Source organism: Anguilla anguilla, chromosome 15 (assembly GCF_013347855.1).
Source record: "Anguilla anguilla isolate fAngAng1 chromosome 15, fAngAng1.pri, whole genome shotgun sequence".
Lineage (NCBI taxonomy): Eukaryota > Metazoa > Chordata > Actinopteri > Anguilliformes > Anguillidae > Anguilla > Anguilla anguilla.
In genome coordinates this window covers 24954771-24968416 of record NC_049215.1, presented here as the reverse complement: position 1 = coordinate 24968416, position 13646 = coordinate 24954771, and the positions used below count along the sequence as shown (strand labels likewise).

At 47.5% G+C, this 13646-nt stretch overlaps 1 protein-coding gene across 2 annotated transcripts in view; it reads left to right on the top strand.

Moving 5' to 3' along the window:
• Positions 1–13646, top strand: part of LOC118214269 (protein Shroom2-like) — a 42837-nt gene that overhangs the window by 11317 nt on the left and 17874 nt on the right. For both annotated transcript variants that reach the window (XM_035394102.1, XM_035394105.1), the window contains exon 2: positions 1265–1413. In XM_035394102.1, coding sequence (XP_035249993.1) covers positions 1265–1413 — 149 coding nt within the window. The remainder of the gene's footprint in view (positions 1–1264; positions 1414–13646) is intronic.

The following is a 13646-nucleotide window of genomic DNA, read 5'->3' as shown; positions in this document are numbered from 1 at the left end:
GAAGTCGAGAGGTTGTAAGAGGTTGATTTGAGGGGTTGTAATTACCGAGTCGTCTTTGCTCCAGTCAATTAGAGTGGATGTAATTACTTAGTTGTCTTTGCTGTAGTTGATTTGAGAGGTTGTAATTACGGAGTTGTCTTTCTACAAGTTTGCGTGTATTCTCATATTAATTTACAGATTTGTGAATCCGTTCTACAGATTTGCGACTTTTTATAACAAGATGACCTCCATGTGGTCCATCCTGACTGCCCTCCCTGACCTTCTATGCAAGGGAGTGCCTACGTTTCACTGGTTGGCATGGTGATGGCACAGCATCACTCTTTTCTAATGCCGCTGAACTGACCTCATTTCAGACTCCTGTCCCTCTGAAACGCTGTAACAGTGCATCAGCCAGCTGTGCCCCCCCTCTCCCCCGTGCCCCCCCCCCCTCCCCGCCCTGCTCTCTGTTTTTATCATTGCCCCCCTCGGCGTGGGTTCATGGCGGAGTGGTATGGCACCGCCTCCCGTCCTGTTACACAAGCACGGTGCGGTTTTGTTCTCGCCCGGCTCTGCAGGCGCTGGTCACCACCCTCTGAAGTTTTTTTTTTAGATTCATGCCTCAATGCTTATCTTTCTGTGACAAACGCTGTTTTTTACCTCGGAAATTATTTTTTCCTTTTCTTTCTTTGTGTCAGACAATGGATATTGTCAGTAGCTGCAATTTTAGAAAAAATGAATAAATAAATAATGGAGATTGCCGCTAGAATATATTTTGCATGGATGTTTTTTTAATCGACAGCTAATGAGTGTTTAGTGCTCGTTCTTTGTGGATGTAATGGAGAGGATTTAATACCTCTGTTTTATTGTAAAGTAATCAGGATCGGGAGCACACATATTTCCAAGAACAAATAAAACTTGGTATTATAGTCTGACTGCCTTTACGCATTTATGCAGATAATATGTATATTAAAATAAATATAGTAATGGTGTGTAATGTATATAGCAATATTGGCTGTGCCTGTGTGTAATAGTGTGCAATGTTGTTTAATATTGGCTGTGTCTATGTGTAGTGGTGTATATTGTATAATGTAATATTGGCTATGTATGTGTAATGGTGTATAATGGGTATAGTAATGACTCTGTTGGTCTGTTGTATTGGTGTATATTGTATGTAGTAATATTGGCTGTGTCTGTGTAATTGTGTGCAATGTGTATAGTAGTATTGGCTGTGTCCGCGTGTAATGTGTATGATGTATATAGCGCTCTGTCCCTGTGTTTGTCCCAGGTGGAGGAGGGCAGCCAGGCCTGGGCAGTCCGGCTGCAGGTGGGTGACGAGGTGGTGGCTGTGAATGAGTACCCCCTGAGCGGCTACCGACAGGAGGCCATCGGCCTGGTGAAGGGCTCCCACAAGACCCTGGCGCTGGGGGTGAGGAGGTAGGCCTCAAATCTGCTACTTACCCTGGTCTGCTTAGCCCTGCCCTCCGACTCCTGCAGGACAAGAGCTTGTTTCCACGCCAACAGCACCCATTGTGGAAGTGCGAGGCCGGGAACAAGGACTGAGTGGTCTGAGATCATGGGGGTGGGGGGGGGGGTGGGGTGGGGGGGTGTGTTTTGATTGTCCTGCTCATGGACCTGGGACCCCTGCTCTGTGTGAGCTGAGAAGCAGAATCTGTAGGGTCACCACAGGTTACGTCCTGGTCTCCGCAGAAATTGGCCAGATAGGGATGTCTTTCAACATGGCCGCCATCAGCACCGCGGCTCTCCCGCTAATAGCTTATCCTGTCATTTCAATGACCCTGATCTGGGTTCGGCCCAGCAGCTGACTTAGCCAATGGGGTGCTAGAAACATTTTTTATGCCAAGCAGTTTGGTATAGTAAGAATGTTTATCAGGCCCTGCAAGGTCATCCTGATGAGAGAGAAGGTGTTTTTGAGGGGCCCCTCCCACCAGCGAATGTGCAGCCACTCCATGCCAATCACATGACCCCGCTGCTCTTGTTTTCCGTGGCACACGCACACACGCACCGTATCGTGCAGCAGCTTGCTTCTTCGGGGCTTGTGCGTTTGATTATTTAAAGAGGAAAACTGGTTTCAGTCGTTGGTACATCAGCAAACTCACTGAATTGCTTTAACAGCCTTAGTCATTCTTTGTCACAGTGCAATTATTTGTGGGAAGTTCAGAGTCTGGAGAACTTGAGCACTGTTGATAGCCGAACGGCGTCACCGCTAAACGAACGCGGCTATGTGCGGATCGAACAGCTGGTGCCCGTCACAAAGACGGGACTTTGTGTCCCCAGAGAGGCCGTTACTAAAGTCTGGTCTTCTCAGTCCCTTTCTGAGAGGACTGAGTGTGTTTGAGTGAAGAGGTCACGTTTAACAGTAACGGTTTCATTTATGGGAATAAATAGGAAGGACAGGGGAATTTTAACCGCTTTAAATGCAAGGTAAACACGCAGAGCCCAGGTAACGAAGGACGTTAGCGATAGCGGTCAGAGTCGATGTGCTGGTGGAGCCGCAGAGGGAATGGTGGCTGTGGTCATGGGCCTGCGCTGCCGTGGCAGTAACCTGCCTGTAGTTGGATAGCTGCTACATTGAGAACAGAACCGCACTTATTGTTTTTTTTTGTTGAGGCTAAACCCCTGAGGCTAAAATATTCAAACCTTTTGTCATATTGCCATCCTCAGTGACATGGCTTATGGTGATTGTAGTCCTGTAGACATAACCACGGATGTCCAAATTAACTAGGGAGGGACTACCAATCAGTGCCTCTATTTTCAGGTGGGCTAATAATGGATATTCATATTAACTCAAGACAGCAAATCCAAAGGGTGGATGTACCTTTTCAAGGGAAATTTATACAATGTGGTTTAGCCTTTAGAGGTGCCTAAGATAAGGCTGACAAATTCAGTTAAATAATGAAGAACAAATGTACAAACTTTTGGATCTTTTAGCCTTATCTTAACTAAAAAAAACTGGGTATGTGTCTTCTCTGAGTACACTCACTAAACTCTGTGGATCTGTGCATGTCTGTTTACCACCGAAAAGGCTGAAATTAGAGCCCAGTCCATTTCTATTTAAAATGTAGTTGGACAGTAAACACGAGAAATGGATGGGTTTGGTTTGCCACCAAGTCCACGTCCTGCGTGGTTGCTGAAGTCTTTACCGCGCCTGAGCTTCGAGCGTTCCCTACCATGAGCATTTTCATAGTTTCGCCACATATGTTGTGGCAAAGGGCAGCACTTTAGCATAATGGTTAGTGAACTGGGCCTGCAACTCCATGGGGCTCCTGAGGAAGGTACGTGACCTGAATGGGCTCAGTGAAAATACCCAGCCAGATAAATGACCTGTGAGATATAAGCTGTGTAGGTCACTGTGGGTAGGAGTATCAGCTGAATGCCTAAAATGTAAATGTAATTTATGTGTACAGTAAGTCCCTTATCTTGATAGGAGTATGAATTGGTTGCGATTTTTCTGCACGCAAGCCTTGTCTGGCCCTGTTTTTTTTTTGGGGGGGGGGGGGGAGGGGGGGTGGAGGAATGTTAAATACAGGCGTAGGATTTATGCCTCTTCAGTTATGCAAGATTTTTTTTCCCATTGTTGCTTTTTCCGCGAGGATTCGGGAAGCTGGTATAGTTAGGGCCACTGAAACTAAGCGTTGGGGACAGAGGCCATTTACGGCCATAGCTATATTACGCACAGACACAGCATCCAGCGAGGCTGCAAAACAGTGTAAATCGGCAGGTCTTTACCGAGCTTATTTACAAGCCCTATAAATATCCTCATCCCTATAAACCCACGAGCCCTGCTTGTGCAATAAACTGCCATGGTATGAGCATTGAATTTTACATGCATCACAGAGTTTACAGTGCTTTGCCTTCTCTCTGCGTCAAACACTGTGTTTACTCAAAAAGTTAAAGCTCAGTGTTGTTCCAAATTCAAATCGCAGTCCATTTTTTTCTCATATAGATTAAAGAGCAGTTCCTGGCTTCACAATCAGAATTGTCAAGATTGTTTTGCAGATTGTTTAACTCTGACTTACTGACCAGAGAATCTAGCTAATGTTTGCTAAGTAGCTTGCTAATGAAGAAAAATGAATCATAATAGCTAACTTCCTGCCATATTTTAATGTGCATGTATACTAGTTAAGAAGACAGGCTGTCAGGTTTTGTGTAAATGTTCACTTTACCTTCTCATTTTAGCATTAGTAAGAAACTAAAGCTAAGAAGGATTTCTTAACAGGACAAGTGGAGTTTTGCGTGCTTGATCTGGCAGTGTAACAGCTTTGTTCACTCTGACTTTGAAATGGATCAGTTCTGGAAATGCACCTTGGTCTTGAGCCAGCGTATTGCCGGAGCGACTTTCTCTGAATGCCAGCTCCGGCTCTCGTTCGCACATGACCCCCAAATGGTGAAGTTCCAGACCAGTTTCAGCCAGGTAAAGCTGTGTGTGTGTGTGTGTGTGTGTGTATTCACAACCTGAACTGGCCAATGAAGTGCTCGTCTGCAGGTGCAGGTAGATCAGGTGAGTCTTGTTTTTTGCTCTTGGCCAGGTGCCATACTATCTTGCCAAACCATCTCTGATGTAACTGCCTGACGGCTGAAACTAAGCAGGCCTGGGCGTGGCTAGTACTCCAGATGAGCGGGGCTGTGTGTTGGTTCCTGTTGAGGGGAGGGGGGCTTTCCTTCACTTTGAAGTGAACATCAATCAGATACGCTACATAAATGTGTTATGTATGAGATTGTAAACTTCCTAGAACATGAACATAATGGAAGGTATCCCAGTGCAGCTCTCTGTAGGGAAGGAGATCCTAACAGTCTCTGTGGGAAAGAGGATCTCAGTACAGGTCTTTATAGGAAAGGGGATCCCAGCAGTCTCTGTAGGGAAAGGTATCCCAGTTTAGGTCCCTGTAGGGAAGGGGATGGCAGCACAGGGGTCCATTGGAAACAAACAGGATCACAGCAGAGGTCTCTGCAGGGAAGAGGACCCCAGCACATAGGGAAGGAGTGTGGTCAGAAAGGGTAAATTGCTGTCATTTGTATTGAGAGGAAGTGGGTGAGCAAGCCCAAAGGCTCCAAAGGTGTGTCTGTTAGCAAAGGAAGAGGATCACACCCTGCTTTGCATGATGTGTATTTGTGTAAAACTATGAGGTCGTGCTGCTGTTGGGAGGAAGAGGAAGGAGCATGCCATCATATGGTTGCATCAGGAACTATACTGTTAACATGACAATAGCGTTCTGAAGCATTGAGTAATGTAGAATCAATGTTGAATGGGCCACATGGTCCCACAAAGGAAGCGGTCATTATTGTGACATATGACACATTCTCCTCAGAATCCTGAAGATCCTCATTGGCTGACCTCGCATAGATCAAGTGATTTGAGCAATATCCTTGAAGAACCCATCATGTAGGCTATTTATGAACATGTTCAACACCTCGCTGTCTGTTTATCATTTATCAGAGCCTGGTATCGGTTTCACTTCCTGATGAAAGTCTGCCGGTATGGAAAAACAAACCTCAGGTGAAGTGTCCCATGTACCATGTACACAGTGAGGTCATAGCCCTTACAAGCACACACCTGCTTAAGAAATGCACAGCACATTCCTGGATTTTATTCTGGGTCTGGATTCTATCAATGTTTGCCCTTAACATTCATTTTTAAATAGATGCACGTGTTCTTTTCTTTCAAGTGCAAAAAGAAAACTTTTTTAACATGCATTTTGGCAACCTTTGAACTCTCTCGCTTCGTTTTGAGAAGTTCGTCATGTAACATTTGACTATTTAACTGTGAGTCAGAAAGGCAAATGCTAGCTGAAGGCCATTGTCGATTCGACAGCTTGTTTTTCAGGAGTATCTCCTTGCAGGAGACACCAGACACTTAAAATGGAGCTCATAGTCTAGTTAGACTGACTGAGAGCTAGGCTGGAGTCACGGCTGGATCAGACTGACTGACTGAGAGCTAGGCAGGAGTCACAGACTGACTGAGAGCTAGGCTGGAGTCATAGCCCAATCAGACTGACTGACTGAGAGCTAGGCTGGAGTCACAGACTGACTGAGAGCTAGGCTGGAGTCACAGACTGACTGAGAGCTAGGCTGGAGTCACGGCTCAATCAGACTGACTCACAGAGCTAGGCAGGAGTCACAGCTGGATCAGACTCACTGACTGAGAGCTAGGCAGGAGTCACAGCTGGATCAGACTCACTGACTGAGAGCTAGGCAGGAGTCACAGCTGGATCAGACTCACTGACTGAGAGCTAGGCAGGAGTCACAGCTGGATCAGACTCACTGACTGAGAGCTAGGCAGGAGTCACAGCTGGATCAGACTCACTGACTGAGAGCTAGGCAGGAGTCACAGCTGGATCAGACTCACTGACTGAGAGCTAGGCAGGAGTCACAGCTGGATCAGACTCACTGACTGAGAGCTAGGCTGGAGTCACTGCCTAATCAGACTGACTGACTGAGAGCTAGACTCAAGTCACAGCTGGATCAGACTCACTGACTGAGAGCTAGACAGGAGTCACAGCCCAATCAGACTGACCGACTGACTGAGAGCTCGGATGGAGTCACAGCTGGATCAGACTGACTGACTGAGAGCTAGGCTGGAGTCACTGCCCAATCAGACTGACTGACTGAGAGCTAGGCAGGAGTCACTGCCTAATCAGACTGACTGACTGCGAGCTAGGCTGGAGTCACTGCCTAATCAGACTGACTGACTGAGAGCTAGACTCAAGTCACAGCTGGATCAGACTCACTGACTGAGAGCTAGACAGGAGTCACAGCCCAATCAGACTGACCGACTGACTGAGAGCTAGGATGGAGTCACAGCCTGATCAGACTGACTGACTGAGAGCTAGGCTGGAGTCACTGCCCAATCAGACTGACTGACTGAGAGCTAGGCAGGAGTCACAGCTGGATCAGACTCACTGACTGAGACCTAGGCTGGAGTCACAGCCCAATCAGACTGACTGACTGACTGAGAGCTAGGATGGAGTCACAGCCTGATCAGACTGACTGACTGAGAGCTAGGCTGGAGTCTCCCTCCCTGTAAATCCTCTCATCGGACGGCGGGAGACAACACTGCTTGGCGTCTGAAATCTCTGGCTGCTGGACGCCGTAACGATGTTGTAAATATTCTCCTTACTTGGAAGGAAGCAGACTGCACTGTGGGAAGGGTTAGGCACTCTTGGGGGGGTGTCTGCTGTGCGTTATCCCGCTGAACTGTGTGCTGTTTTTTTTGTTCCTTTGTAGTTGTATTTTCTCCAAATTTGGAATGTCCATTTGTGTTCCTGAGCTGAGCTCATCTGAGCCGCTGCCTTCTCCGCTGGCTCAGGAGAGCTCAGGCGAGCACGCGGCGTCCTCTCAAACAGATGACGTCAGGCCAGCGCTACTCTCCACCGGTCCTGCTCCCGCAGACCCTGAGTCAGGGGACAGCTAATGCGCTCCATCTGCAGGCGGATGAGAGCACCCAGCTGACCAGAGCGCGTCGCTGGCGCTCTGAGAGTGTCGGTCACCCCTCTGGCGCCGGCCGTCCCGCTGATGGAAGGAGCCGCTGTTTTCCTGCTGACCGGGACCAGCGCTCAGGCCCTGGGGCGTCCCAGGTCTCCTGCTCCGGCTCAGTTAGCCTATTCATCCTAAATTCAGATGCTGCTCCACACGTGTGGACCTGACCACTGGGACGCCATTTGCATTAAAATCCATAAATGATTGGGCTAACTGAATAATTCAGAGCAGAGGTTAGCACGGACCCCGGGAACAGAACCAGGGCCCTGGAGGATCTGGGTCCCCCACCCCTGCTCTGCACCCTGCAGATTTTGGATGGAGGCAATCTGCGTGCTGATTGGCCTTTCGCCGTTAGGGGCTGCTGGGGGGAAGACAATGGCGGTATTGTCTGGATGTCGACCTGACCCCTGTGTTATTGCAGGCTTAATGAGACGCCTCCCCCAGCATCTCTGGGGGGGGCTCTTTGCAGGGACGGCGTGTTGTCTGTCGGGTGGGGGTGTTTGTGCCCCAGTGACCCACACAGATGGGGGGCGCCCGCCCGTATTGTCACTGCGTTTCTCCCAGAACCACCCCGATGCTCCCTGGAGAACCACGCTACAGCGTGTCTGACCCTGACTGTGTCGGCTGGGTACTGCAGGGTAAATCAGGTAACATCAGGATGGCTGAGGGGAAATTGAATTCAGTTCAATTGAATTTTATCTGTGTAGTATTTTTTACGGAGAAACCGATGCAACAGTACAAAAGAAAATTGGGTAAAAAACCAGACCTGAGTCTCCAAAAAGCGAGCAGTTGAGACGACGTTGAACGACTGCCCTGGTTTACTGTCTGAGCACTTACAACGACTTGTGCGTCCGCCATTTTCCTTCTGGGCGCCTGTACCGCCGGCGGGTCAGGCTCCGCCATAGCCCTGCCCCCTCAATATGATTGGCAGTTGAAGTGACGGGACGAGCCTAAAAATCCAATTGGGCTTCCAAATTTGAGCGGGGAAAAAAATAAGGACGGTAACTGACGCTGAAGAAATGTGTTTAACTGGATGTGCTGATGAGAGGCAGATTTGGGTTTATTTTCTGAGGTATTCCCTGGGTGGTGTTTTTAAAGTGAGCGCACAGATGAATCGGCTGGGTCGCAGCACGTCGCCGTGGAGACGGAGGCGGAGGCCCACAGCCCACAGCGATGAGCGCAAGGTCAAGCTCATAACCTTCAAATGTGTAGTCTGCGTCTGTTTGTTTCTTTTTTTAAAAACCTGGCTCAAATAATGCTTTGAAATTCTTTTTTTTTAGAAGACAGTTGTTTTGGTTAGTAAGATGTTTTTTTTTAAAACATTCTCAGGGATAGAAGTATAGAAGTGATTTTCAGTTTTACATGATGCAATATTTTTCTTTGGATAAAAGGCCAAATACATTTTTTCTTTAAGAAAAATAAAACTTTTCAAATAACTTGTAACCTACCAGTACCCAAACCGATGATGACACCATAGCTATGAAGGCAACAGTGGGCAATGAAGGTGCTGCAGATGCTAAGTGAGCTCCACCGATGGCAGGACAGAGATTTACCATTGCCGTGGTAACCAGGCCGAGGCACAGGCGGCATTAAATATGATATGATCCCTGTGCTGATATGCAGGCTCTGGTCCTGCGGTCCCGTTTGATGTACTGTTGTTGAGAACTGTTTGGTGATGCAGTTGCTTGATAGTGTGTTGTCAAACCTGTTGCGTTCGATTTGCATTAGTTTCGTATGAGGAGAAACGTCTTTCGCTTTCCATAGACAGTGATGCTATGCGGTTGTCTCCAGCTCTCAAATTCAAATTCAGAAAACTTTATTAGTATGACAGTTACAGTGTCACCAGAGCGTGCAAGGTATGTGGTTGTGCGTGTGTGCGTGCACAGGTACAGTATAGCGGGGGTTTTTGCATGCATGCTGTCACTCTTATTTCATTCCAGATTTTCAAGGCCTACGTTTCCCTGTGCGTACAATTTACGTACAAATGCATACTTCAGATACTTCTCAGATATCTTGTCCATCCCTGCTCAACCTTGACTGTCGATGAGTGATAAAAGCACACAGCAGCGTCAGTGAAACCAATGATTCAAGCCTAAGCAAGATTATCTGCTGTTTCCTTATTCTAACAACATGTTTTTAGTTCAGTTTCTGTGACTACAGCCCTTGTGGCAACATGCAGAGGTGTAAGAGCAACACTCTTAAAATGCGGGTTTTGGCATTTTTCCTTTCTCACTATGCACACTTTTGCTGCCAAGCCATTTTGCATGGAGGTAGAGAGGCACAGGAAAGAAACTAAAATAACTCCAACATACAAAACTGAAATAACCTCAACACAAGAAACTGAAATGTCTGAAATAAAAATACCCTCTCCACGTATTAATTGACAAATTACATTAATTGGTACTTGATATGTTGGTGTTTTAAGAATCTTGGCCTTTACTTTGTAAACCAATCGTTAGTCACTCTACATGAGACCATCAGCTGAATCCCTAACATGTAAATAAGAAACTGGAGTAGCCTCAATATAAGGAACTCCCTGCTTTTTCCCAGCTGAGAGTGTGATTGAGGCCACCTGGTGGCAAAGTTTGGTACTTGAAAAGCAGTGTCATTGGAGAGTGTTGGTGTGTTTATCCCTTTTTCTACGGTCTATGGATTGTCCTTAAGCCATTGGTTCCCCAAGCTCTCCACAGGTACCCCCTGCTGGATCTGGGTGTTTGATGTGATGTGCATTCAACTAATGAAGCCCTTGATTAGTTGTATCAGGTGTTCTTGAGGTGGAACACATGAAACACCTGGGTCCAGCTGTGGATGCCTAAGGAGGGGTTGGGGAACCACAGCTTTATGCAGCGAAACACAGAAGATGACTCACTGGGAATTGTTGAATGATATGAGGCATGGTGCATTCCTTGTCAACCGGCAGCTTTGTTATCGAGCAGCCTGTTGGAACTACTTTCTGGAAGACCACTGTGTGATCGTGGCAGTTACGTCTTTTACATGCACGATGCTCCTCGAGTTTTGCGGGAAACGGCAGACTCTGAGCAGCCTTGTCTCTGCGGCGCGTGGGTACCCTCCGGGGGTATCACGTTCCACCAGGCAGGATCCTGTTCCCATGGCATCCGATCGGACCTCCCGCAGCGGGCGTGCAGCGGTCTGAGGGAGGAGTGAATAATTGATTTTGCGCCGTGCGATGGGGGATTGAATGTCAGCCTGGTGGGCGGGACCGGGCAGGGTTTGGTTACACCGCCGCGCGTGCTCCCTGTTCTGCTCCGCGCGGTCGAGCGGGAGGTCCTGCGATTACCGCCAGTCCTGCACTCGCTGGGGAGTAGAGGGACGAACGCACGCACTTCCTCCTACGGCACAGTGTCATCAGCTTCCACAGTCTCAAGGGCTGCTTCCCAGCTAACACACAACGTTCTCACAATATTGCTGCCTTGTAGTGCCAATGTCACAATGTTGACAAAACATTCCAGTAACATTGTGAGAACATTTTGTGTTAGCTGGGTTGAAATCCTGTCCTTTGTTCCATTTTTCCTGTTTTTATGTTATGTTTGAAGCTGACAGTTTTCCCCCTCAGTCACTGCGGTGCCTCCGTTACCCAGAGAGCACTGCGGCTGTGTCTCGCGCACTCCTCTGATGTGCTCACCTGCACATTAGGGACTACGTTCTGTTTAACTTTGATGTAGAACTGCGGTGGCCAACCTTGCTCCTGTGACACGCAGACTCCAGTGGTTCTTGCTTTCATTTTAATGTCCATAACCAGTGTGAACCTTAGAAACCAGGTGAGTGAGTTAACTGTTTAATGAATCAGTGTTGCTGTTGCTCTTGAGGATCAGGGGGTTAAGTATTCCTGGTGTAGAATCACATGCTGTTACCCCTGAAAGAGGCAAGGAGCCTTTCCAACACACCTTGTCCTCATTCATTCTTATATAACTCGCAGGCCTGGGATGTGTGGCACTGAAAAAGGCTGAGCTCATTTTGTGTGTCAGTATGGCACGGAGAGGTGTGTGCGTTGTGAAATTTGCAATGTTATTTGCATGTTATTTGTTGTGCTACTGTCTGCACTGAGAGACTTCAGACTTCAAAAATTGGCCACAGCTAGTCTGCATTAGTGGTTTTTTTTGTGTGTAATATCAAACTTACTCACCAGCAGTGCTTTGGTGAGTAGTCTTTGAAAGATTTCTCAGTATCTCCTTCAAAAATGTCCCCCCCACCACCACCATTGCATTGAACAACCACAAGAGGGCAACATGGACAGTCAGTAGAGGATGAAAAGCTAAAGGGAATTAAATTTCTGCTCGGGCAAAAATGAATGGAAATTATAATTCAAGAAGCGTGGTGTCAGTGTGCAGATCTCAATACTGTCGTGTATAGCTGTACAATTGAGAGAGGAATGGGGAATTCGACAGATACAGATTCAGATGTTATTGAAACTTGTAACTACAGCCATTTGCCGCTTCTAAGAGGAGTCTTGACAGTGAAATAAGTATATCTTTTTTTTTATTATCAGTACTTTTTGTTTTATAACTTTTCCCTTTATTACTTTAATTATTCATATTAGTCATTGTTTTATTTCAAATCCAATGTGCTGGAGTAGAGAGCCAAAATGTCAGTGTTTCAATACTTTTGCGTTTTACTGTATGTGGGCCAGTCCGGCCAGCAGTAGGTTTCCTGTCAGTTGTTCAGCAGTAATTATACCTCTGCTGTACTCATTTTCAGCTGCAGCTGCCCCTAGTTGCCATGACACCTGTTAAATCCTCAGGTAGTGAAATCACATGCAAGGGAGAAGGAGGTTAAAGGAGCCTTAAGTATACAATTATCTGTCAGTACAGAAGACATGTTCTGGTCATGTTCATCATGGTTCTAGTCAATATCAACGCTGATGCACTGAAAATGAATACTACCCCACCCTGCACACACACGCAGACAGGACACAGTGTTAATGGTCAGAGGTGCCGTGCTTGATAGCCTGTTGTTAACTTGGGATACCCCTTGCAGAGGGTGTCTGAGTTCAGCTTCTGTCAGGAGTGATTCATAGTGAAATTCCACTCAACAGAGCGAGTCCGTGAAGTAGGGCGAAGCGCAGCCGCTCGCTGTGTTTACTCTGGCCGCCTCCTCGGACGTGTGGAACAGGTCAGGCCCAGGACGGGGGCCTCAGCCTCCCGCACGGCTCACTCCCTTCTCTCCGTTTTTGTTTGTTTATGCCTAACTCCCGTTTCTGCTTCGTCACCTCGGCCGCTTCTGTCGACGTGGGAAATGCTCGGGAAAAGTCAGCGCTCTCCTCTGAAATATGTGAGGTTGCTGAAATAGGCGCTGCTTCTTTTCACACTGCGCTTGACAAGTTAAGCTTCACGTGCAGCTTGTGCAAGCGGGCCGTGGGCGCCAGGTTGACCAGAGGAGGGGTCAATGGGCCGGGATGTACCGCAGACATCCCACCGACTGACGCAAACCAATCTTTCATACCAAGGCTGCAGTATTCCCCATCATCATGCTCTGTTTTTCAGCATGAGCACCCTGCTTTGCCTCACTTGCTTCCTATTTCTCTTCTAGTCAGTTCTAAGTTGTGGCATCAACATGTTGCGCTGTGTGTACTTGGCAATGCCAGTGTATTGTAAAATATAATGACAGAGAGTTTAGGTGGAAAATAGTGTGCTTGTGATCAGACAAACGGCAACAGTGGAATCTGTAATTACCGGTTTGTATGTGCATCCTGTTTTTTTTTTGTTTTTTTTTCAATTTTTAAAAAATAAAAGAGCACTTCTTAAAAGAAAAATAAGTGGTATTGTAGATTACCTGGCGGTGGCTGATTTTACAAGATAAGATTTTTAAGTGAGCTGTGTTACTCTGTGTATGATGAGTGGGGCCTTGACTGGTCTTCAGGAGTTCAGGCTCAAGTATCAGTCCACAGTCCGTGGGCCCACTGGAATGCTGGTCAGTGGTTAACCTGGGCCACTGTTAACAAATCCATTCCATTGAGCTGTGAGAGGCCGGGCCTTGACCAGCCCTGTGGTGTCTGAGTGGAGGGGGAAGTGCCTCTGCTCGGTGGAAGTGCCGCTCATGCCCTTCTTCCTGTGAGCTGTGGCCGTGCGGCTCCACGTGCAGATGGGCCTTTCTGAAGAGCGCTTCATGGCCGTGCTCCTGATCCCCGCCTGCGCTCCTGATCCCCGCCTGCTTTG